Raw genomic sequence first — 27018 nt, forward strand, 5'->3', positions numbered from 1 at the left:
TTGAACTTGTATAGAATTACAACCGAAGCAGTGACAGTGTGTTTTATCAACACGCATTATATAAAACCACCATCTCACATGTGATTATTCCTTGTGTTGTCTCTGGGTCAAAGTGGATGACCTCTACGGCTTCCAGAAATACATATGCAGTCGTTGACCTTGACCCGGAGAAACGACAAGGGATAACAAAATGTAATAAAACAAGTAATTTACTACATAGTATTCGTAAAGAGGATATTTCCCCCTAAATTCTGACATATTTATTTAATATTTCCTAAATATAATTATTTAAATAGAATACATTTATATATTAGCTTTAACTGTGAAATAAAAAATGGTGTGTAATCAAAACATGATTGTCATTTTAATCTGTCTTTTTTTCTCCAGTTTTTGGAAACGTCAACCAAAATGTTTGTGGCAGCTCGGCAGCAGAATTCAAGCTCTATGAACTCGGGTAGAAGTTGATTTCACGCATTCACGTCACCGTCATGTGACCTTCAGAGCTGACTCTGGCCGATCTCTCCACAGACACGGCGCAGCTGCTGCTGGTCATATCTGACGGCAGAGGTTTGTTCCTGGAGGGGAAGGAGCGAGTGACGGCGGCGGTGCAGGCGGCTCGCAGCGCCAACATCTTCATCATCTTCGTGGTGCTGGACAACCCGAACTCCCGGGTGAGACACGCACATCGTCACATGTCAATCATACAAGGTTATCAATTCTTCCGTGCTTCAGGATTCCATCCTGGACATCAAGGTGCCGATCTTCAAAGGTCCAGGAGAGATGCCCGAGATCCACTCCTACATGGACGAGTTTCCCTTCCCCTTCTACGTCATCCTGCGCGACGTCAACGCGCTGCCCGAGACCTTGAGTGACGCGCTTCGGCAGTGGTTTGAACTGGTCACTGCCACTGACCAGTGAGGAGGCTGATGGACAGAAGCTGCTCTTCAGACTGATGGAGGCTGATCATGTTCCTCTTCTCTTCTGCTCTCGTGCCTTTTCTACTTTTTATTTGAACCATTGTGAGCGTCTGTGTTTGCAAGTGTGATGCCTTCAATGCCGTCTCTGAACCTCAAACAATAATGTGAGTTTCTTTACACATGTCACCACTGCATGTGTGTGTGTATGTGTGTGTGTGTGTGTGTTTACACACACATGTGTTTTGTGTTGCTTGAGCAGAGGGAGATCACAAGTGCCTCTCAGTAGAAACACTTTGTATCAAATCATGACTCGTTGAACTCGTTCTCTGCCACGACATGAAGAATTCCTCATGCAATAATGTTGTCATAAATCCAATGTCGATCAAGTCTGGTTCATGCTTAAGATAAACCATGGAGTTTAACAGATGTGACTCTGTTGATTGTAATGTTTGAATGAAACTTTATTGAACTGTGACATATGTATTCTGATATTCAATGAAATAATAATTTTAATGTCTCGAACACTGCGTCATTTTTTCATTATTTATTCGTGAGTGACTCTTTTCATCAACTTTTTTTAACCTCTGTCGGATGTTTCCATTTTTTTAATTTATATTTTTGAACTATTAAAAGGAATTCCGTTTCTTCGCGCACTGGCGTCGCTGTAGCTTCGTTCCCGGCAGGGGGCGCCAGTCACCGATTCTCCAAATGGTTTCCACACGTAAAGAAGTCAAGCGTGTGACGTCACCGCTGGTGAGTAAACATGGCGGCCTCAAGGATTCCTCCTGCGGTTCTAACTTTAAAGCAGGTAAACACTCGAAACTGAATGTTCCCTGGTGTCAATAATGTTAATGCTTCATCGTCGTTGAGTTCTTTAATAAAGTCGCGACCCCTGGTTTTCTCTCAGTTCATGCGGAGACAGAGAGTTCTGGGGATTTATAGAAGCATGTTGAAGAGCATCCGGCTGGTTCCAGACGAGATGGACCGGAAGTACCTGAGAGACTGGGCCAGGGACGAGTTCAAGAGGAACCGTGATGCTACAGACCAGGTAGAGTCTCCACCAATAAATTCACACCGATCGTAGTCCGTGACGTCATAAATCTGTAGACATTTTCACTTCTTAAATACAATATTATTATTAAATATGACCTGTAAAAGTCAATGTTATTCTTAATGATAAATCATTTCTACTGTATGATTTCTCCAAACTCGGTGATGGAACCGGTATCACTTTAACTTTTTATCATCATTTGTCACGTTAAAATTGAATCATTACATGTTTAATATGTGTAGCTTTTGTCAAACTATATATAGTACATTTATAGGTACATTTCTATATAAAAAACAAAACGTTTTCAAAGTTGTTTGAGCCACTTGAACATTAACATGTTTCTTTGTGAACTATTAAGTACATGTTTGGATTGAGACATATTTTGTATTTTTTTGATACATTTATTTTTGCCCCAAATAATACAATACAATCAAATCAAAGTGTGGAATTTTAATGAATATCCCAGCTCTTATAAAAATTAAAATATAATTATATTAATATTATATTAACCGTTTCTTTGTGTTCCTATTAACAAAGAACATTGTACAGTGAAAAAAATACACAGAATACCACTTTAGATGTTGCAGTTTAGATTTGTTTTCCCTGCACATTGATGGTGGTCTTTGTGTAGTTCCTTAATAAATAGCTCATCCACCATCTTTTAATTTCCTCTCTCCTCCAGGACGCCATCCGCATGATGATCACTCAGGCCAAAAACCACCTGGAGGAGCTGCAGACCTCTCTGGCGCTGGCCAAGAGCTGACCTTGAGAGCGACCTTCACTGGAGGACTGAAGCTGGTCATGTGACACGGCTGTGCGACGGACAAGAACCGAGACTGTAAAAAAGAAGGTTTAATAGAAAGTCGTGCAGCATCGCTGATGAACACAACATGGGAGTTAAAGGTCGTCACATTACAGGGAAGAAAGAAACATGTGGTGCAACTACATGACTCTAATGAACACGAGAGGAACATCTGTTAACTCAGGATAAGAACATGTATTTAAGTTTGTTAAAGTGTTTTTTTTAACAACATCTGATTCATGTTTTAAGTCTCAGCTTCTTGACTACAAACTAGCAGTTCTGACAGAGTTGAATGCTACCTAAGAGGCTTTTGAACAGGAGTTATCCAATTAAAGTTTCTCAGTCACATCCTTTTGTGCCTCTAGAGTCCAACATTTAGCACAGTTCAAGTCTCAGAAGACTATTTGACGATAATGGTGTTTGTTGGACCAGAATCCTACAAGTGCACTTTCTGTTCGACTCGTAGTGCATCATCTCCATGAAGGTATTGCTTTTTGAGCATGGCTCCCTCTAGTGGACGTTGCAGCGGTGTTGACGGGGTCTCAGAGCGCGGGGGTGTCAGCAGGGCTGGTGTCTGCTGCCCCTCAGCTCTCGCAGCTCGTCCTCCAGGCAGGCGATCCTCTCCATCATGGCGGCGCGGTCCGCCTGAACCCTCTGGTCGGCCTGCCAGCACGCCTCCTGCACCTTCCTCTGGTACCAGCGCTCCATCTGAGTGGACACGGCCTCGAAGAAGTACTGGGTCACCTCCACGGCATGCATGTTGTCCCGCTCCTGCTGGAAGGTGGGCTCGCCGGCCTGTTCTCCAGACACGCCAGACGACGCCACGCCTCCCCTCGACTTGCTCGGCTGCTTCTTGTGCTTCATGGCCGTCCTGCAGCGCCGCCCGGTGGCCGGTGACAGGCTGTTCGCTCTGCGGCCGCGCCACTTGAGCTCCGGGTCTTCCAGGGTGAACCTCTCGGAGATCACAGGGCGCTCCTTGGGTCGCACCACTAGCGGGGGCGTGAGAGGACTCTGGTCTGTGGTGTGAAGCAGTTCCACGTCTGTGGAGACACAATCGGGATGTTAAGTGTGAGTCGTGGTTTGAGGTGGATGGTCTGGCGTACCTGAAGAGTCCTTCATGTGGAAGTAGTGTTGGGCCGACTCGCCCTCAGTCCCACTGCTCTCCCTGAGGGAGGAGTCTGCCGGGGCTCCGCCCTCTTCCTGAGCCTCCTTCAGCTCAGAGATGTCGGCGTCGTCGTCAAGATCCTTCCTCAAAGACAGGCCAGGCTGCGATCTGATGATGGAGTCTCCACTGAAGCGGACCTCCAAGTTCTGCAGTTTGGACAAACACCAGCCCTTTAGCTCGCTGACCAGAGACGCCTGACCACAGAGAGACATGGACACCAGCTGATGAGATGATGATGCTGCGACTGATTCTATCCTTTATTCTGAACAGGTTGTTGCCCCCACTGTTCAATCTCCCTCAAGAGCAACGACAATAATGTCTAACTTCCTTACCTTAAATGGCATACATACTGTATGTTATTATTTTAAAATAAATTGTAACAGAAGGAAACAAGTTTTACCAGGTAAAATTTTGATATATTACCAATAAAATACGATCTGGCTTAAAGCTTTGGAGCATGTCAAGTTACCCAAGTGCAATAGAAATGTCACACTATTTTGCTTCTGAATTCTACTAATGCATTTAAACTAGAAAATAATGTTGCGTTGTTTTTGATGAACCACACAATTTCATTCAAGGGACCGTCCTCCAATCAACAAACCTTGAAAATTCAAACTATGTTTTCAGAAGTATTAATTTAATATTTAATCTTTTTTATACTTTTAATTCAAACCACACTCTAAGACACCCAATTCCTGTCGCCTAAAGATGATTTATCTTGATCGTGATTTAAATTGTTCTTCCTAGAAGACAATCTTTAGTGATGTTTTGTAAACATGTAATACCTCAGGAACTACAACATAGATGTCAAAGTTATGCAATTTATAAAGATCCATGATTTTACTTCCATTACATTTTTGTAGAAATTTAATTTTTTGTTACATTTTTATGTAAGATCTTATTAATACTTAACGATAACTCCACATTACTTATTCAAGGAAACACGTATTTGTATGTATTTTCAAACAGTTTATCCTATTCTTAAATTATGTAACTTCTGTTTTTGCATTTGTAATAATAATAATAATAATAATAATCTCTATTTATATAGCGCCTTTCTAGACCAGGGTCAAGTGTCTTTATTTATATGTTATTTATCTTTACTACCATAATAGTGTCGAATCAGTGGGTTCATGCAAATTCATCTCCATACACGTGATCTCAGACAGATATTTAGAAATGAGGTTAACCTGTCTTTTCTCCGTCTCCAGCTTCTCCTGCTGAACCACTTCCTCCACCCTGCGCTCACACTCACTCCTCTCTGCAGAGACTCGCTCCACAGTCAACTTGTCCAGGGCTCGGATCTGTCAGAAAAAAAATGACAATTTAGTTCAATCATTCGAGACATTAACATGTCGACAGCACTTTGGATGATTTATTGATAAATTACATTATGGAAATCATCCTTGGGTGACTTAGGCCTGTGTGTGAAACTGAGCCAGAGAAACCTGGGCGTTGTATTTGATAAAGACTCTAGTACAACACTGCAAAAAAACTGACCAAAATCCGAGGAAAATCTTTAAACTTGGGAAAGCACATTCTGGAGTTAATAATCCATGCGTTTGTGTCTTCTCGTTTGGACTGTTGTAAAAGTAAAAGAAGCAGCTGACTCGCCTTAATACAAAACTGCAGTAAGAATTCTGACCGCTCAAGTAGAAGAATTCACATTTCCCCGATCATTAAAACTCTTCACTGGCTGCCAGCTTCTTTCAGGATCAACTTTAAAATTCTGGTTCTTACTTTCAGAGCTATTCATAGTCAGACTCCTCCTTACATCACTGATCTGATCCAGCCTTACACTCCAGCTAGGGCTCTTATTTATCTCTTTATCTGCATTTATATTTATCTCCTGGGTCCCTTGAAAACAACTTAAAACAGAATTAAGATCATAATAATCCTCAACTCATCAGACTGTGGTTTTATGTACTCTTTAGTTATTTAGGATCTTATTGACCTGTGAGAACTTTGTCGGACGCCCACTCATAATGAGTAGAGTTAGAAAGACTAAGGGAATAACAGCACTGAGGACTCGTAGACGTAGTAATTATCTACGGATCTGCCTCAACTCTCCAAACAACCATAAACATTCCTTCATAATGACTCCTCTCAACATTAGTCTTTGATGTTGATTTATGAAAGATGAATTCATTTTTCTTTTTCTCTGGTTGTAGCAAAAAGCACAGCCTTGTGTGTGTGTTGTGCCAGCTTGCTGCTCAGAGACGCATCAGATCTTCAGACATTGAAGGCAGATATACAGTTTATCAGAACATCTGCCAGAACTTGGCTTGAGACGTGAGCATCAGTAGCTACCTGGTGTTTGTTCTTGCGGTCCAGGCGGCCCATCTTGGCGTTCATCAGGTCTTGGACCGTGCCGATCTCCGTCTTCATCTCCTCCTTTGTTGCTTCCAGCTGGTTCTCTAGTTTATCGATCAGTGGCTCACAGCGACAGCCGTTCAAAGGAGCCTGCAACACACTTGCATGTAAGTTGCATGCATATTGTTGCATGCAAGTTATAGAAGTCTATTGACAATTTAGATTTTTGGAAACAACATTAATCCGAGCGTCATAACAAATTTGCAAAGTCTAGTGGGATAGTCGTAAACTTGCTGCATCAGACATTTTAAATAATATTTCGATGCGACTCAATGAAAAGGTTCCACTGAGGCAGACTCAAGACTTCACCTGCATGATCTTGCCGTCCTTTCCTCGGTATAGAGTGTAGAGCTGATAGGCTTTGTAGTTGTGTGGAGCGGTTGAGGCCCCAGGGGGCGCTGCCTGCCGCTTCTTTTTCTGAAAGAGCTCGTTCAGTTTGGTTTGTCTTCGACAGAGAGGCTCTGAAACAGGCTGCAATGTCATAACAATGAAGGTAAGTCCAGTTATGGTCTGTAAATAATGGGAGGTCGACACAATCCTCAATCGTGTTTGGCTCTATAAACCACCTCTGGTTTAATTTAATCATGTTGAGCTGTTATCATGCAAGCATCATGCAAGCATCAACCTTACTTTGAGACACTTCATCATTCACCAGATTTAAGTCTGTAGTTTAACTACATCTTGTTTCACTTTGAAACTTGTCCTTTAGAGCCAAAAACATGAGAATTGTCTCTCAATATTTATTCCACGTCCATCCATGTAATGCTACTCACTTTTTCTCTCGGTTTCCTGTTCCTAGACTTTGTTTCAACTGCCTGGGTCACAGCAGGGGGCGTGCAGGGGACCCGATCACTGCTTTCTGTGTCCTCAGCTGCTGATGCACTGTCCTACACAAGACATGTGTTGTTAAATGACATCAAATCACGTTTGGTTTTAGGACAATAACTTTAAAAGGTCAAGTGTTCCTGTATTTATGGGCCATGGCAAAAATGTACAACTGTAAGTGTATGTGAATGCACATGAATAATTGATAAAACCCTGCTCAGTACATATATGCCAGTCACTCTGGTTTGTACTAAATCCTTATTATCATGATGCTAAAAATAAAGCGTCTTGCAGTTATGAGGATTTTATGTTACAAGGAAAAAGTAAAGTTTTCATCTTGAATTTTGCAGCATAATTGTTCCCCGATTCGGCAATGACTCGTCTGAGACACATATTCTGTAAATCAATAACTATAAATGTGAGAGTAGAACCTTGCAAGTCAGCAACTCTTCTCTGGGTACAGACTGAGCTCTGCCCTCTGCTTTCAGTTTTTCTCGTCTTTTCCTGGCACTCCTGCCACGAACAAAGCTCTGCACCTAAACACACACAAAATATAACATTATGATGTATTATTATATATTGGTAATCAAATGCTTTGCTTCCAAAATTAAACTTGTTTCCTCATGTCATTGCTGAACCACACATCTAAGTTCTCCCTTCAATCTTATTAAGTTCCCCTTTATCTCTGCCACTTCTGTATCCACTTGTTCAACCCCTCCTGCATGCTCTGCTTCACCTACATTGATCTGTGAATATTTGCCCTTATCCGTTTTCAGTATTTACCTCCTTGTAACTCCTGCCTCTACCTCTTATTTTCATATATGTGAAAATACAAATCCTTTCATATCAGCGAATAACATAATACCGTGTTAAGATAACTTAACCTTAATATAATCATGTGCCTCATTTTTTTATACAGCACATTATCTCACTCTTCTCTCATACCGTTGAATTACGTCCCAACCATAATATTACGATGTTTGTTTTTTTTAACCAAACATGAAAGAGAAAATGATCATCTGATTGAACTATGATGGATGTAAGGTTGTATTGCCTCAAACAAAGAAAGCAAAATCCAAAACATGAATCTGTGTTTGTTTACCTGCTGAGCTTTGGTAAGAAGAAGAGCCACTTCTGGGTTGTTGTGCTCTCTAGCCTGCTCCAGAGCTGTGCGACCTGCCTGAAAACATTCAGCTTTTAAGTAAATATGTCTACATTGGACGATGCTGGGGGTGACAATAATCATTTGTCTCAATAGTGTGAAAAACTGGACACAAATTTGTTAACGTGGTTTGCCAATAAAGTAAAAAAAAATGTTTTGTTGTTTAATATTAATAAAAGGTGACTTGTAAACCAAAGTTGGATTGAGTGAAGGTAAAGATGCTAATGCTAAGTATTTTAGCATTGTACAAAAAATAAAAAAAATTAACAGTTAAGTCTTGATCATAAACACCCCACAATAATGCAGGCAGGTAGAACGATTTTTGGGATGTTCTGGCCTGATCCTTGTCTACATTACAATAGATGTTATAATGACAATTAATCTCAATTGTGTGACTGTAGTTCATGGTTTGATGGATTTAAATTCTTATGTTTGAGGTTCTTGACATGACAGGAGTTGCTCACATTGTTGCAGATCTGACTATCCGCTCCGGCCTCCAACAGGTGGCGCACCATCTTCTTATGATTCAGACTTGCTGCAACATGGAGCGGTGTGTCACCAACCTTTCCAAGAACATGAAATGATGGAATTTGATCAAAAGGTCATTAAATAACCTGGAATAATAAATACACAAGTATAACAGTAGTTTAACACCAGTAAACTGAAAACAAGAATGCAGAGTCTAAGGCAGGGGTGGGCAATTATAATTCTTCAAGGGCCACATTCAATTCCATGAATGTTGTCAGGGGCCGTGAAGCAAAAAGAAAGACGAGAAAATCCCTAAAGAAAAATGACATTCGTCATTATGCCGTGACATTTATTAAGCTAAATAAGATACAATTTTATTCTTGTATATATATGAGTTTTTTTCAAAACATTCAAAAACATTTCTTCAGCTAACTTAAAAAAAGGTTTTGAGGGATTAGTATATACTCGAAAAATTACACAAAAAGGATGGAAAAAGTAAATTAGTGTGAAAATGTAAATTAATAATAAATACAAAATACATTTGGTAATGCATAAGAACCATTTATACATGATCAAACTTTGACATTACGAGGGCCGCATAAATACAGTCAAAGGGCCGCATGTTGCCCCCGGGCCGCACTTTGCCCAGGTCTGGTCTAAGGGAACAAAGTCTCTTGAATAATAATTTAATTGAATAATACTTGAATAATAATAATATTGGTACATATAAGAAAAATATTTAAATCTCATTCTTATATTGATAAAGATGATTCAAAGAAATGTAAATAAGATAAAATATATCTCAAACATTTAATTTCACTTGCATAATACAAGTCTTTCTTAAGAGTCACAGCCACCACATGTGCCCAATCATATGCACACACACATTCCAAATAAAAAAACTAAAATCTCAACTATAAATAATGATTTCTATTTCTATAAGGTTTCTATAACACTGTAATATTTTAAATTTGAACACCTTTTCAATGTGAGCAGAAAATCAGCCCTTCTTGTTTTAAAAACAACATTTTCCTCGGTAGAAGAAGAACCATTTGTATGTTCTATCCTTTCAATTCTCAAAAGTAGAGTTTCCTCTAAACACCTTTGACCTCATCGCTATCACAGTGCTCAATTAAAGAATAATGACTGTGAAATAAATATGTTTATAGGAAGCCACGTGAGCTCCAACAGGGGTTTGGAAGTCAAACATCAAAGATCATTTGGGTTAAGCTTTAATATCTTCGATGTCAGCAGTCCCAACTCACCAGGTTCTTTTCTGACACAGAGCAAAAGGCTCCTAGAAGGATCCGGACCACGGCCACGTGGTTATATCGAGCAGCAACATGAAGACATGTATCTCCCACCTAATGGCACAGCAGAAATTAATTACATTTTCTTTGTGGTCCATTGATATCTAGACTGACACCCAAAATATATTATTATCCAGGGAACACGTAGTTGCAACTGAAAGTGCATAACATTCCTCAACCTTTGCAGTTCACTCACGTGGTTCTTGTTGTCAGGTCTGGAGCCCCCAAGAAGCAGAACCTTGGTGCTCTGAGTGTGACTGTTCTGACATGCAAGGTGGAGAGCCGTGTTCCCAGCCTGCAGGTGCGAGAGTGAAGGTCAACTTCATTTTTCACTCTTAAATGACAATATGCAAAGTATTAACACATTTTTTAATCAATGTTCTTTCCTGAATTAATAATTAATTAATATTATTTTTGCTAATAGTTGCCTGAAATTAACACCATTCACTCCAAGGAATAGAACTAATTGATTTTGGCTATTTTTGGAGATGCTCAAAAAATCTCTTAACAGAAAATATTTTTGGCTCCTTCCACGATGTTTAATTTGAAAGTACCCCAAGGCAAGATGTAAAACCTCGATCTAATAGTCAGTTAGTTAAAAAGTTTTGTGTTCACCAATGATCTTGCTAATTATGTTTGAAAAGTGAACATAACTTAGTAACTTCTTTTTGTTGTCTTTAAAAACAGAACAACTCTCTGAAGAAAAGTAGTAGTACCTTGTTTTTAGCGTGAACATTTGCTCCAGCCTTAACTAACAGCTTGACAGATAGACTGAAGCCATGCCAGGACACTTCGTGGAGGGCTGTGTTCCCATCCTGAGGGAAAGAAAATCCATATGAGAGACACGACAAGGTGGAGAGCAACAAGGCACCATTACATCTTTTTGCAAGGCCTGGGTATCGATCGAGACTCGTACTGATACATTCACTTTAATACCAGCTCCTGAATCACACTTTTTTTTATACCAATTTCAAAAGAACATTACTAACGAAAAGAAAATGAGATTACACACATTAACATACCCATTTGAAGACCCTATTTGAACTATTGTTCACGAGAAGATTGGATTGGCACAGCCTGATTGGCTATCAGGAGTACCAATTGGTAATGATTTATTTAATGTTTTTTGGGGGATTTAAAAGCAAAACAGAGGAAGCAAAATATAATAAATAGAAACTCTGTCCTGTTCACGAGTGAGGAGAGAAGGGAGTGTCAGATCGACGGGTGAATCAGGGCCGCATCAGCAGTCAGACACTGCACCGATCTTTTGTGGGGAAAAAAGTTAAGCTCTCGGTATACTGGTTGATCTACGTCCTTTTTTCTACGTCCTACCTTTTTCTCACCTATAGTCTTGTGAGGTGGGAAGCGACTGAAATAAAGATTGTTGGTACAAGTGGACGAAATTAGTTTTTCTTTAGTGGCTGGCTGAGATCTAAGAGTAGAGCAGCTGCTCCTCTGTGTTGAGAGGAGTCTGTTGAGAAGCTTACGGCATATGATTATGATTCCTGACGCTCACTGGTGTGGTGTTTTAAGGGCATTTCCACTTGAATGAGACCACGGCGGAGATCAAAAACAGGCTCAGGGTCCCAAGAGAAGAGCTGGACGATGTAGCTGAGACATGGCACAGGAGAGCTATTTGGGTGAGTTGCTTATGGACCCTGTGAGAGGTAACAAAGACCCTGGAGCTGAACCATTCAGCTTCGCCACCTCATCTTCAAGTCAGAAAAAGATAAAAGCTCTGAGGCCAGAGAGTTAAAAAGTGCGATGCCTTCTGCTGGACCTGATACTTTTTTACAGCAAGAAACTTAAAACTTTAGAGTTATATTCAAACTTTTGAAAACAAGGACAGATTTGTATTTCTGATTCCATTAACAGATAAATACGTGTCTTTAAAATTAAAACACATCAAATTTTACAGTTTGGATTCTGAAAAGTTAAATCAAAAGGTATAAACAAAAGCTGAAATTCATCTTCTTCACCCAGTGGTTTTGAAGGACTGTGTAGTGTCATGGTTTCCTTACCTTGTCTTGCCTGTCCGGATCACAGCCTTCCTGAATGAGAGCATTGATAACGTCACAGTTTCCAACCAGAGAGGCCCGGTGTAGAGCCGTCTGCTCACCCTAGTAAAGCAACATAAAAAAAGGCATGGATAATTAACAGAAGCTTTTGTGAAGAGGAAATTAAGTAGATCATAAAAAGAAAACTACCATCAAATGAATTGCTCCATTAGTTAGTCCAAAAATAAAAAAGGTGCGGTGATAAAAATGACTTTGAAATTATAACAGATGCTCTCAATGTTGCCGTTATGGTGTAAACAAAACTAATTTGCAGTATTGGAGTGTTACTTCGGTTGTGCAAGTGTGGTGTTTGGTTCAGATGCCTGCAGGCACAGCACAACAGCTGGCAAAGAAAAGCTGTGGAAACACAATTGTGACAAGGAGACAAGCTACGGCATCGGTCGGAACATTTGGGGGTTTAAATGTCAAGCCCTGAAAAGGTGATGCTCAGCAGGATGAAACCTGGGTAATGAGATACACTGAAATCAAGTGAAAAGACAAAAGAGAATATGGAGTTTGTATCTTTCCCCGTGTTGTGTAGGTTTACTCTGGGCACAGTCCAAAAACAGTGTCCCAGCGGTTTTCAATAAAGACCATTGGCTTTGATCCTTCAGCCAAATATCTAACACTATAGATGAAGATATTTAGTACTTACATCGTCTTGGACATCCAGGTCACATCCAGCTTTTAGCAGAATACGGACAACGTCAATGTGGCCTTTATATGCAGCGAGGTGCAGAGGGCTTCTGCCATACTGCAAAAAGAACATAAAAACACATGAATAGATATTAAAATAAAAGTAACTTAAACAAGAGTGTCACTGGGCAGTAGGCAGCACTCAAGCCAGTTCACAGAACATGTAGATGACCTAATATGGAATCCTCATTTCTAGGCCTACTGAGAAGTGGAAATATTGAAATGCAGTACAGAAAACTGTCAGGTCTACATTTTGTCTGACCTCAACAAGGCAGTGGCGAGTTTTTTTCAAGAGACGATACAGAACACAGTCCACATTTTTCATCGGCACGCTGATTACATTTTTCTGGGAGAAGCCTGGCATTGTTCTTGTGGAATATTCTTGTGGAAGGACTCATTCTTCCTGATGACGATTCCCAAATGTCAGTTTTCGTGACCATCACAGTTGTGTTAAACAATAAAAACACTGAAGAAGAAAAAAGCGCCAACTTGCTTCAACAATCACTTATCAGTCTCTTGGGTAAACATTTTACTGTTGTACGCTTGAACTGATGATAAACAATTTAACCACAACCTTCCACTTTAATGTTTTTAATCATTCTTGTTACCTACCTAACATAGTCCCTTCTGTCACCTGTTTTGTCCCCTTTCCTTTGAGTTGCCAAATTTCAAACAAAGGAATTTTTCATGCCTACCTCTGACCTCTTTATCCTGGATTACAGAATGGCATGGAGCCAAAACACACAAACTGAGCTGAGAACTGTAGATCATTGTAAGGTTGTCATGATATACAGGAATGACATGACAGTGGCGTCACATTTACACTTTTTCCAGGTACATTGAGATACTTGAAGATTTTTTTGTATTCCTCGTTTAATGCCTTAAATAGTGATAGTGTAGTCAAAATTATTTTCCATTTTCTTCTCACCCTCATGTCAACTAAGGGTTGGGATTATTTTCAGAGTAATCTTTTCCTTTTTAGTGAGTTGCTTGAAAGACCGAAACACTCTGTGACCCCAGGTAACATCCCTGATGATGTGTCCAGGTTTCATCGGTTGATGTATGGTACAAGCTCCTGTCTGGAACAACCAGTGACGCTCGGCAATGGACTGATTGACGACCGAGAACAGAGTGGTGGCAGCTGGAGAGCCAGCGGACACAGACCGTAGAGATGGCAACGGGTAGAGATGGTTAGCACTGCATCTTCTGAGAGGAATAACCCACTTTCACAAGCTACAGATCGACTTATGGAGTTAAACCCCCTGGGGTCCCAGAGAGAGGTGTGGGGGGGTGAGGATCCCAGATCAAAGGAACTCTAACCATAGCGACGGAAACACGACGATGACTGCACAAAGTATTTGTGGCAAAAATGTGCAAGAACCCGCATGACCTGAAAAACCATTGGGCTAACATGAGATGCTTTAGACAGGACCTGAAACACAGGGCTCAGGGTTAGCCCCTGGTGACACGCAGGAGGAGCTTGGCCCGGATGCAAACCACAGTGCCCAGAATCTCGAAGTAATGGCGGCGGGTCAATGGCCCCAAGCTAACAAGGAGAAGGAATGGCTCCAGTTTGACGAAGACACCAACTCTATCTTGGAATGACTACCATCATCATCAGACTAGCAGCAGAGAGATTTGGACTGGAGGCGAAAATGGAAGTGAACCAGGCATGTACAGGAGGCAGCAGAGGAGGAGAGGGCCAGCAGGCTGGTGGGAATGCGGCAGCAGGGAGCCTGGACAAGATGGCAGCTTGCAGTGGACCACAGAGTCTACTGGGCAGAGCCGTGGAAAGCTGAGCCCCATCACATAGGATTCCTGATCCAGGCTGTCTACGACGTACTACCGAGACCCTTCAACCTGTTCAGCTGGGGGTTGGTGGAGTCACCAGCCTGCAACCTCTGCCTAAGGAAGGAAAATCCTGGAGCATATCCTCAGCTACTGTTCGAAGGCCCTGGGCGAAGGCAGCTACTGCTGGGGCAACAACAACACTGAGGCCGGACATGCTAATCATATCAGAGGCCTCCAAACAGATTGTCCTCCTTGAACTCGCTGTACCCTGGGAGGACTGTATCTTGGAGGCCAATGAGAGAAAGAGCGCAAAATATGTGGGTCGCATGGGTGAGAGTGTATGATGCTTGAAAGTCCCGAGACACTCTGTGACCCCAGGTAACATCACTGATGATGTGTCCAGGTTGCATCGGTTGAAGTATAGTACAAGTAGGCAGAATGTATATCCATTATAATGTAGCGACAGGTGCTCATTTGTCCTCGTCTTCATCCAAAAATTCAAACTTAAAAACATCCAAATTCCTTCATTGAGCTCTTCTGTAATAAGTCTATATTTTAAGCTTGTTTGTAGCGGAAAGATCCTAGTATCTCAGCTCCTGCCTGAAGTCTTTCCTCATTGAAACACATTGCACGTGTCAGTGTGCATGCTCAAGATTTACGCTGATGGCCTAAAGCCTTTTTCTTTTAAAAAAAAAAAAGCTTAAAATACAGAATGTTTTTATTTCTATAAAACAATTCCTAATGTCTATGATTCAATACAAGATGAGTGTTATAGACTATCAATATGGAGGTATTTTTATATTTTTTAGTGGGTCAAATGTATTTATATTTTACTATAACAAGATCCTTTTTCCTAAAAAATTAAAAAGTTAATTATTAATTAACTGGAATTTCACGTAGACTGCATCTGTACAACCTCAGTTATACCCATGTTAGGACATATAAACGAGAGAGAAACAGCCACATCAGCCCTGCAGACTCACCTTGGTGACCACCACTTTAGCCCCCTTGTTGATGAGTTGCACCACATTGTCAGCCTGACCCTTGTGTGAAGCTATGAGGAGGCGCTCAGACAGTGCCAGGACCTCAGCCGCATCCTGCTGGCTCATGAAGCAGTGCAAACTTTGTCGCCGTGTTCACACGATGGTTGCTGGGCTCCTCTAACTCATGGCAAAACCCTGAAGTTTTTAATGTGATCCACCAGCAGCACTTTGCCTTCTCATCCTCCCGGTAGCTGTGAAGAAACCAATAAATACAAAGATATGTTACAATTGAAAATGATGGCAATACAATAACTAACACTCAGATGACTAACTAAATGTGTGAGTCATTGAACTTGTTATTCACTAGTTTTATAATGTTATTCTGCTTTTTCATTTAAATCTGCACATGTACATGTTTTCATTCTTACTTATCTAGAAAGCAAACAAGTGCAGCAGCACTATTCATGCTGTAATTATCATTCCAAGGTACATTTATTTGGGGTATATTTAAATACCACAATTCAACTTTTAAATAGTTATATTTTTTTCCCAGTAACACTAGTATATACTCTAAAAAAAAGAAGATATATATAATATATAATATATATTTCTGATAATGAATAGTAATTTTAATAGTAATTGTAATGCTTATATTTTCTTCATCTCTTATGATGTTGTCTTGATGTCTTACTGGACCTCTTTATTTCTCTCCATTCCTGGTGAATGGAATACAAAAAAAAAGGTATTTTGTCCTTTCTGACCTGTATTATAGAGAGCAGGAAAAATAATGAGTTCCAACTCTGGTTGCTTCAGGTGTTGTAATGGTTGTCTCTCTGATTTTATCAATCTTAACTACACCAGAACGGATTTGTGTAAATAGAGTTTAAGATTAATATCAATTTAGGAGACACTTAAAAAAAAACACACGAGTTGCCGTTTAAACTGCCTAAGATTCAGGCGTGATATCCATCTGAAATTTAGATACTGCTACTGATACCAATACCTACATTTTTATACCAGTTATATATTTTATACCAATTTTCTGAGATAAATTCTAAAAAAAGGAATGATAAAAAGCATTACGCATAGTTCATCTTTGGTAAAAATTAACACGGGATTAATACTCAGACATTCTCCGCAATTATTACAAATACTTATTATTAATACTTATCCCGTTCGAATCAGACATTAGACTGTACTTTTAAAGCTAACTCCCAGGAAATGGCCTCCATTGGTCTTTCAAATGGGCAAAAAACAAGAGGTTTAACCCCAGGAGGTTTTACCCCCCTCCATTTTTATAGGGAGACTTGGCAACAAAATACGAAGCAGGTTTCGATAGTACTACTAAAGAATTTTGGTCTGTGCTACAAACGAACCAGGGTTCACCACTCAAGTTATTTTGGGGGCAATTTGGGACTCCATGCTGCCTCTGATGTGATGGCATAATGTCAACTGTCTTGGATATTTGTCAAAACCAAAAGTCAAATTAGTGCAAAAAGGTTGAAAAAGAGACAAATTCAGCATAAGTACATACAAAATATGTGCTACATGATCCATATATGATTTGCAAGTCCATGGAACATTTTCTTTCCTTTTCTTCCTTGTTATTTTATTTAAAATTTTTATAGAAAACACAGTTTCCAATTGAATCTATAAAACATAATTTTGGAAATATTTATGTAACACGGTAATCAAGCTACTTACGACACATAGAGTATTATAATAATATAAAAGGTCAACTTTGTTTTGAAAATGATCTTTAATGACTGACCATTTTTGTGTTTGATGTCTTCAACAGATAGATACTCACACATTCTGGTTGTGTTCAGTTCAGTTCATATTCAGAGCAAGTAACAAGTTATTTCACTTGTTCAGCAGGATATCTAATCTTTGTGGGAAAGGCAGACATGCCAGTGTTTTGTACTTGCACAGATTTATAGATAGTTCTGAAGAATAATTAATGAGAGACAAAAAGCACGTTCACTAGATGCTACATGGGGAAATATGTGAGAGAGACACTTGAAATAACGATTTCCAGAAAAAAAAATCCAGATCATTTTATAGAAACATTACAGTGAATCATCCAGCCAAAGTCAACTCGTCAGCTAAAGATATTTTATGTAAAGGATGTCATTGACGTCTGATGTGGACTTTGAGGGTTGATGTGGGGATTAAAAGTGAATGAACTAAGTATATTTTACCACTATAACAGACTCATACAAAGACTAGATTAAAGCTAAACACACTGCCAAAAACATCCATTTAAAGATTGTTTTTTCAACCAAAATAAAGTAAATGAAAATCAAATATTGTTATCTTTATTTTTTTTCTGGAGGGAGCCAACTTGTGACCTTTCTGTGTGGAGTTTATGTATGTAGTAAACATGCACTTTCCAACATTATGAATTGCCCAAACTTTCTGGGGCGGAAACTTCAACCAAAGAGTGCCTTCTGCACTCATGTCATTGAGGATCTGGTTGTCGTTTTCATTCCCAGCGGAAATGTCCAATTATAAATTATATTTCGCTAAAGAATAAAATTATTGGTGGATACTTGTTAAAAGCTGTTTCAATGAACAAATAAAACACTGTTTTACAAAGGACAAACATTTTCCTGGAAGGCATAGCTGAGAACATACAAGAATAGTGTGAAGACCAGTATCAAAACATCACATTTTGTATAACAAAACCATTACATTTGGGGGGATAGAAATCTAAATGAAATGTCACACACATGGTGATAGTAAAAAAGGACACTTTTGAGCGTATGTAAAGAATAACTTCCAAACGACCTGTATTGTACATGTAACTTTTTTAACAAGGTAGCCAAAGAGACATGGTTAGCAGCCAACAGTCATACAGAAGCCTAACGACCAGCATTCTGTCTTCCTGCAGAGGGAATGATTTAGTCTACTGCATGTGCTATGGTAACGTGTCTGAATGATGACCACCTGCTGGCTGAAAAGTGAAAAAGATTAAATGAATGGGCGGGGGGGGGAGGATCTCTTTCTGCATTCCAGTGAGTGGCGTCTATGAAAGATCCAGTTCCGTAAGAACGAACACGCATACACACTCAGTTCTGGCATCCAGCTTGAGGCTCCTCACTCGCAGCTAGGCAACAGGGTCTTTTGTACCGACTTTTTAGAAGTGAAAAAACAAGAAGTGCCAGAGCCATGCTATTCATGCAGCCAAAGAAGCACTAAAGGAAAGTTATTGACCCGCTGAGAGGCAGACTGAATATGTTCCTCACTGGAATGCTAGAAATCTAAGTTTTTACATTAACATCTGTGCCCCAACTTTTTATTGGAAATGCATTATTCATTTCCCTTTGCTACAGGGACTTGGATACGTATTATTCTTAAGCATCTTCTTTTTTCATGATTTAGTTTAAAAGAAATTGTTTAATTGCAATTTTTTTTTTACTCAAACACTGAATACGACTCATCTTTAACAGACACCATGCTAAAAAGTTGAAGGAAAGAATTATATGCCAACCAAATAATATAAAACAGTCCTTCTCAAATAAAACTATGAACCTGTTTACATCCACATGTCTAATACAGCGTTAAATTTATTTAACAGACTCAATTCAACCAAGCTTTGACTGACAATTTGAGGAGCCACTGTAATCACGAAATGCTCGTATTTTACCAACACATCTAGAGACATAACTGGTAAATTCTCCCCCACTTGCGAACACAAAACACCTCTGGGCAGTGACGTAAGACTTGTGAAGCATTAATACTAATGGTCATGATGCTACTGTGACCAGCTATCACAGTCATTCAAACAAGAACACTATCGTCTCTGCTCTTCTGACTCTCATGCACATCCACCACACAAAGCACCGGACCTTGGGGGATCGAGCCTACGTTGCAGCTCCCACCATTCTCAGGAACTAACAACACATCAGGAACCAATACTCAACTTTAAATGACTCCCCATTTATGTAAACTAACTTAATTCATTTTCTGCATACTGTTTTGTAAAGTTAACTGTATTATTTTGTCTTTTAAGGAATTAGAAAAGTCAGAACCCACTGGTTAAAACGTTTGATACAATAATAATAATAAAAGAAAAGGATAATCTCTACACAATTGCATTGTGCATTTCCACAAATAAGTTTGAGTTCATGTCAGGTGAATGAGAGCATCATGCTTGGGTTGACTGACATGTTCCATCCTGCTGGACATGTGCCGCGCTCTAATTAGTGAACAGATGGGACTCGACTGACGCAATTCCAACGACAAACAACCAGGAGCCAGGTCAATAGCAGGTCAGCATGTTTCATAGGATGTAAAGAAAATCTAGAAAAATCTATCCTTTTTTTTCAGTTAGAAATGACTAAAACAGATGGATAACAATCACATTTTTTATCCAAGCTTTTCATGCAAACCTTTACCTTAAGATAAAATACTTTAGACAAAGTTATTTGTTTCATATTCTGAGCTATATGTATACAGTCATATAAAACAGGCACACATTTTAAAACAAAGGATCACTATCATCTTTAAATTTAAGCAAATTGAATATGTGAACACAATCAATAAAAGAAAAACTTTAAATTCACCCCTTGTTCACAGGTTTGTTTTATTTGCATGATTATGTGATTAGAAAAATTGTGTCAGTAATAAGTAAGTAAGTAAGTAATTTGTATTTATATAGCGCTTTTCCAGACCAGGGTCACAAAGCGCTTAAACAATCAAAACAATACCCAATAAAAAAAATATACTTTAAGGGCAAGATAACACCAAGAACAACACAGGAGTTCCAGAAAATCAAGGGAAAGCCTGCACAAATAAAAATGTCTTAAGATGTTTCTTGAAGGAGTCACTGGACTCCATCAAGCGCAAAGAGAGAGGAAGATCGTTCCAAAAATAAGGTCAATAAAGTAGATATATGTTCAACATTCTTTGCCTTGTGAAATCTACCAAATTGTTTGCAGCTCAAACCAACTTTGTTTAAGAAAAACTTTCAGGAATGTACCATACAAACTCTTTTACATAGTTATACGCACATCATAGTAAAATCAGTGAAATTTGAATTTTTGGTGAACTATCACTTTAACTTTGCTTCTTTGTACATAGTCCTAAATATTACCCATGTTCACTTTTGTTTTACTTTAGAAAGACACACTTGCTTGAAGGATTTTATTATATTTAATTGGTCTCTCTATATTTCACTTAGAACCTCACAGATGTTTTTAGTATCAAGCCATCTGCTGCATCTAATTTGGTAAATAAATACAAAAGATGATGTGTGTAAAAGTAGGGGAAGGCAATTTTATTCTATTGAACGCTCTCAACTTAGCATCTATTTTTCCCAGCAGGAAGTCTTTAGACTGTGCAAGATATATTTGCATGCTGTGCGAGAAAATAATGGTCAGTCACTCTCAACATGCATGGATTTCACTGCTATGTTTGCCATCTGTCTTTCCTGCACTAGAGACCCCGCACACAAAACAGATTAAAACAATACTTACAGTAATCCCCCCGATCTGTTTCAGCAAGAAATCAGTCACTGTAGCTCATCAAGTGAAACATTACATTTGTGAAATGGGTCGTCAGCCCAGAAAAGGCCCGCCAGAATATTTATATGTGTGCTATTCTAAGTATCAGCAGTGAGGCATGCTGAACAGAGGAACCTGAACAGATAATTATTATAGCTCCTATGATCCTCAAGCGAATAAGCATTTATTTTACTCTATCTTTACCTTACCTGCAACTGCTTTAGTAAACTTTTACTAAATTTTCCAGTGGTTTGGTGCAAAAGAAAACCCACTTCCAAACTCTAATACATATTTGACTTGAAGATTAATGTGAATGATGTTTATCTGCTGGCATGGAAGTGGAAAACAACAAATGTCACTTGAACTAAACTGATTTATCTCCCACAGTACCAACGCGACAGCTGCCTTCACCAGTGCTTTCAACTGCTTCCCTCTCCCAGTGAGACACAATAATCTAGTGATCCGGCTCATTTAGTGCGTCCGGATTTTGTACATGAGGCCATTTATTGGTGATCATGTTGCACACACCTGGTATCTGCTTAACCATAGCACTCATATGGATTCCCTCGGGAGCACAGAGAAATAGGCAGACAGATGAGAGCATTCGACTGTTTGATGAAGATAAGCTCATGAGATGCATTAAGATAAAAATAAAAAAAACAACCAAGAAAACTAAACATTACTTTAGATTGTTGTATTGACTCGACTTTCGGCAAAGAACTCCCTTAAAAAATGTTTTTTTAAGCATGTTTTAAGTTGAATCAATTTTCCCTTTTTCTCATACATGGTGGTTATTTAAGTTAATATCGAACATAATTCACTCTTGGAAACTTGACTTCTGCATTCGTACACTGATCAACCAAACAGATGACGGGAAAAAAAAACTGTCCTCACGCTCGTTGTTGTTGGATAATTTGAGAGCAGCTCTAGCGAAACATCATACTGATGTAGGGAAACTGAAAGAAAGAATTAAAAGAGGAGAATTTGTAACCAAAAACACATGATGAAACAAGAGAAAACAATACTTTAGGCCACCTAGAGGTTAAATAGAGAATTTAGGAGGAGGAGAAAAACAAAAACAAAAAAAAAACAATAGATCGATACATGCGGGATAGAAAATCATGGTATGAACTTTGGCTGTGTACCTGGTACAATAAAGTTAAAGCGGTAATAAGGTGATTAAAACGAAAGCTGAGCTCATGAACAAGAAATCTAAACCTGAAAATACACGCAGATCCCCATTCAGCAACGTACGAACGGGTTTGTTCTGTGGAGTAGAATTATCATTTTAACACATTTCTGATCAGCTTGAGTTGATAATCTCATATCCTCTGACCAGATTTGACTGTTAAATACTCTTGGTTTGAACCCCCACATACTTAGGTTAAGCTTCAGGCTAGGTTCCATGCTGCGGGAGGTTTTAATAAAAGCCTTTTCCCCACGGCCTGGAGTCTCATTCGTATGCCAGAAAAGTTTTTTAGTATTTGGAGGCCGGCCCTGGAATGCTGGACTTGAATGTGGGTATTTAGCAGGTCACATTATCTCCCGTGCAGAGTGAACAAGTATCCTGCACCCCTCTGCCTTTTTCCTTGATGTCATTTGGCATGTGTCTGTGGGGGAAGCTGACAGGATGTTTACGGAATTTATTATGCGCTTTCTATTTTCGTCTCTTTTGACATGAATTTAAATGTAAGTGGTACATTCAAATCCCCCCAAAACTGTATGGTGGTAAAAGGGTTCCAAACGCACATTAGGAGGTACATTCAATCAATAGTGGGAAGTCTGTGCATCAAAAAAAATGACAGACTTCAGTTGTGCTAAATGAGCTGTTATATCGGGAGTCAATTTGAGCGTTGCCTTCGGCTAAGAAGATTTGTCAAGTTCCTTTGTGACTACAGAGCGCCCTGATACCTGAAAGGTTAAGAGTTGATTTTTCGTGCTGGAGTCGGTCAGTTGCCTTCCCATTACATCATGCACAGCCTCGGGCCAGAAATGTGATGCGCATTCACATCATCATACAATTGTTATTACTATTGTTTTTTTTAGCTGTAGTTGCAAGATGAACATGTTGAAGTATCCTGAAATAGAATAGCTCAGTATCTTCGCACCTTTTTTTGAGGTTGCATTCATATGTGACTGAAACATTGTTGGAGTATTGAGAGTACTTTTTAGTATACATATTAAACTTCCTTCAAGCACTGAGGTAAAGCAAAAGCTAGACTTAAGTCTGAAAAAATAGCAGTTATTCAACATGAATGGTTTCTTAACCATTTCAATGAAAACGGATTTACTCATTATCGTCCTTCATTTCTACACAGCCACTGTCAATCCAAGTGCATTGCAACCTCTCTCTGACTCAACAACAGAAAGAAATGAGTGAACATGTCATCAGATGGGAAGAATGGGGTTTGGAATTCATGACGGATGATAGTGAACAAACCATAAGAAAATACAAAGTTGAAAGGACGGCTATCACCACTATAGGCTTCAAAACTTTTGAAATTTATTTTGGCACCTGTAGCAAAAGCACACGTTGGAGTGTGAGAAAAATGTTAATTTTTTTTAATTGACTCCTTGTTTGTGGTACCAAGCCACACATACTTTACCAACGTTTCTCTGCCTAAAAAATTAAAAATAGCACAAGGAAAAACTTGATTACTTGTTATGGTCCAGGGAAAACATACAATCCTACACAACTTTCACAAAACAGTGTTAAAAAACAACTTAAGTCTATAAAGTATCAGTCTGTAAACTGCTTATTTACTTGAGCATTAAAGAAGCTAAAAAGAATTGCATAAGGATGCTCTCAACACCTGCAACCTAGCGGAGGAATGACTTGTATGACAACAAAGAGTGACCAAAGTTTTTTTCAGTATTTAGGAGGCGTCTTCAACACTTGCATGAAGGACAAGTAATACTGTATGTATTGCTTTAATTAAGAAAAATGCTATATATTGAAGTAAAATAAAATAGATTGTAAAAAAAAAATCTTCCCCTTAACTAAGGGCCAATTCTGAACAAATCAAACAGTTGCGATTTTTAAAGCAAACACGCTGTATGAACATGCTCGGCACTATTATGTGAAGTAAACGTGCACCATCAGACTTTGAATACGAATTCTTAAAACGGAATTATTACTGCATTAAAATCCATTTAAATTTTAAATGTAATGCATTCATGCATTTAAAAAAAAGACAGTGGGGCAAAAAAATAGTGCTTCAAATTTGATATTTTAACAAATTTAAATTATCATTTTTATGTTCAGTGTCAAAGTCTGATGGCACACATTCACCTCCATACTTCCTCTTGGTTGCTCTGATGTTATCACTGTATTATTCACACATAATTTAATTTGTTACACTTAATTTATTTGCATTTAATGTATTTACATACATTGTTTTGTATTTAATTTTTACACACTGAATTTATTTATTAATAAATTGTTTCAATGGCTAAATACATTCAGTGTTAAATTCAATTAGTAAATAATATATGTGTAAAATGTGTGGATTTGATTGTGACAATTTTGTGTTGGAAAATAATATTCAAAGTCCGATGGCACACATTGAGTTCCATACAACTATTACAACAACTATTCTAAGGTGGTAAAAGTAAGAGCATTTGTAATAAATTGCAGATAAACATGGACACAGAGGAGGCACCAGTGGACTCAGATCACCTGCAGAAAGCTCACAAATTCCATCATAAGATCTTTTTGCACAGCAGATTACAAGTGGAAACACTATTAAAAAAGTATTCATGCATTTCTTAAACGTGAATTGTGGTTTCATTTTCTTTAACTTAGCCAGTGTTCTTATTTATAGTATTGGACTTCTCTGAATAACAAATACATTCTAGTTGAGATAGTTAGTTTTGAACAGGTTACTGTCCAACCCTGCAGGAAAAAGTATAATGCTCAAAAAAAAAAACACATTCGCCAAATAAATACATTGTAAAAGTTAAGTTGAAGTGTTCGCTGAATCTGAGGTTATGCAAGAATAAGGTCCAGCAGTGGTTCGATGGTCAGTAATGTAAGTCAGCAGAGTCTCACAAACTAACTCTTCCCATCGTCTGAGCAGCTCATACAGCTTCAGAAGCAGCCATGACACATGTTTATCACTTAAAAAGTATAAACAGCTCACCTTTAAGAACCATAACGATGCACAAATCTCAGGTGAATTCTCGGGAAAAATAGTCCGTAAGTCTTGCGAGGGAGGAAACACAGAAGAGTATCCTGCCGCCGCCCTGGACTCATCACCGCACGGAGACAAACAACACCCCTCGTGTTACTGTGTGGGCGGAGGAATACGTAGTAAGTGAGGGACTATCTCGTCTCATTTGAAATTAAAACAAGACTTTGCTATGAAAGTATTTTTTTGTCTTTAATTAATTATTATGGCATCAGCGACTGTAAGTTTTAGACAAAAAATAATATAATAAATAAAAAAACAGATTTCGGACAAAAGTTTAGAGGACAAAAATATCCTGATCAAGCGCTTTCCTAGCAGGCCCTGCAATAAGGTGAGCTAAGCAGACTCATATGACCCCTTGAGGTCTTAAACATCATCATTTCTAAATATGAATTGTTGAATATCATTTTAATATAAGTTAAGATGCGAAATAAAAAAAGTAAATATGGTAATTTAAGTAAGAATATGGTATATTTGACTTGATTATTATTTTTGTATCAGAATTCTGATTCTCAGAATTGTAATGATGTTATTCAGTACGTAACAAACAACCCTCCTGGAGAATCACTGAGTGTCATGTGACCACCAAACTGTTACTAGGTCAGAGACAGTGTTTTCATACATTACCAAAAGATAAACTTAGGTGGGCTTGATTTACTTTACTCTAGAAAAACACCCTACTGCAAATGAGGAAATACACAGTCTCTGATTTAATTATTTTAATCTCCTACATTCTGCTACTTTGCCAGTAGAATGCATCTAAGCATTATTCTGACATCCAGGAAATGGTCTGTAGCTGTGGTCCTAAATCCCCGGTTGGGGGTCCTTGAAGCATTTGTTATCAGGCCGCACAGAAAGAAAAAAAAACAACATTTGAATTCATTTCAAGATGTTTCAGTCAAGTTTACTCAAAAAATAAACTACTGAAAATGAGTGAAACACAAACTATATTCTGATTTATTTTTTCTGTTTTTAATCCAATGGTCGGTCCATGAATATAATGACTACATTAAACGGAGGCAAATGAGATAGGTGGCCCTTGGTCCATTTTACTATTTAAAGCAAAGACTCCTTAAGAATCACTACTTTTTATATTTGTCATCTACGTGCTATAGTGATCATAATCTTAATAATAATTATAATAATTTATCACAGATTCAAAGGTTCTGATAGTTTTTTTTTAAACTAGAGTAACTACAAAAGTGTAAAGGAGAAAATTATTTAGGTCTAATATTACTAAAGGGCAACTAATATGCTGATCTTGGACCTCTATTGTATCATCAGTATTTGTCTGTTTGTACAAAACTATTGGTCAAGCTTTGAGGTTTTGTCATCTTGCACCGTCAATCCCACCTCCAAGGGACTAATGGTATAAACAAAGCAGGCGTGATTACAGCTGGCTGGAGGAGGAGTGAAGCCATTATCTTTGTCATAATCGGATCCATTCTCGTAACCTCTTGTTTGCTGAGATTCCAGACGCGGGAAACCTCATAAAATAATTATTTCAAAACATCATCATGATGAAAGACTTACTGCATCTTGGAGAGGAAGACTTCAACATTTGAGACATGTGAGTGAGTCAGGAGAGTTTAGACATTAGTATCCCTTTAAAAAGATTATTTATTGACCCATTCCAACATCACTAAAGTAATCGAATACAAAGAAAGTAAAGAAACAATTTAATTGAAGAAGCATCTTTCTCAGTCACAATAACAACATGA

The 27018-nt window shown here is 38.6% G+C and overlaps 3 protein-coding genes across 4 annotated transcripts in view; 2 read left to right on the forward strand and 1 right to left on the reverse strand.

Moving 5' to 3' along the window:
- Positions 1 to 1439, forward strand: part of mdn1 (midasin AAA ATPase 1) — a 43656-nt gene extending 42217 nt beyond the window's left edge. The window contains exons 100-102 of the mRNA XM_087779010.1: positions 388 to 454; positions 529 to 671; positions 733 to 1439. Of these exons, the coding sequence (XP_087635136.1) occupies positions 388 to 454; positions 529 to 671; positions 733 to 918 (396 nt within the window). The 3' untranslated portion in view covers positions 919 to 1439. The remainder of the gene's footprint in view (positions 1 to 387; positions 455 to 528; positions 672 to 732) is intronic.
- Positions 1440 to 1660: 221 nt separating this feature from the next.
- On the forward strand, positions 1661 to 3120 carry lyrm2 (LYR motif containing 2). Its single transcript, XM_087778923.1, has 3 exons — positions 1661 to 1725; positions 1825 to 1965; positions 2651 to 3120. The coding sequence occupies exons 1-3, from the start codon at positions 1681 to 1683 to the stop codon at positions 2729 to 2731; spliced, it is 267 nt and encodes an 88-aa protein (XP_087635049.1). The 5' UTR covers positions 1661 to 1680; the 3' UTR covers positions 2732 to 3120.
- A 140-nt stretch (positions 3121 to 3260) lies between these two features.
- ankrd6b (ankyrin repeat domain 6b) lies at positions 3261 to 25364 on the reverse strand. 2 transcript variants are annotated; one of them, XM_087778922.1, is made up of 16 exons: positions 25250 to 25364; positions 15601 to 15851; positions 12786 to 12884; positions 12095 to 12193; positions 10790 to 10888; positions 10270 to 10368; positions 10029 to 10127; positions 8760 to 8858; positions 8236 to 8313; positions 7565 to 7669; positions 7082 to 7195; positions 6618 to 6779; positions 6246 to 6398; positions 5126 to 5239; positions 3874 to 4081; positions 3261 to 3810 (listed from the first exon to the last, which is right to left on the reverse strand). In XM_087778922.1, the coding sequence occupies exons 2-16, from the start codon at positions 15724 to 15726 to the stop codon at positions 3329 to 3331; spliced, it is 2136 nt and encodes a 711-aa protein (XP_087635048.1). In that variant the 5' UTR covers positions 15727 to 15851; positions 25250 to 25364; the 3' UTR covers positions 3261 to 3328. The 2 variants fall into 2 exon arrangements, with proteins under 2 accessions (XP_087635048.1, XP_087635047.1); XM_087778921.1 differs by having other exon boundaries at positions 3874 to 4129.
- Between the last annotated feature and the right edge of the window lie 1654 nt (positions 25365 to 27018).

Source organism: Callionymus lyra, chromosome 17 (genome assembly GCF_982586985.1).
Source record: "Callionymus lyra chromosome 17, fCalLyr1.hap1.1, whole genome shotgun sequence".
Lineage (NCBI taxonomy): Eukaryota > Metazoa > Chordata > Actinopteri > Syngnathiformes > Callionymidae > Callionymus > Callionymus lyra.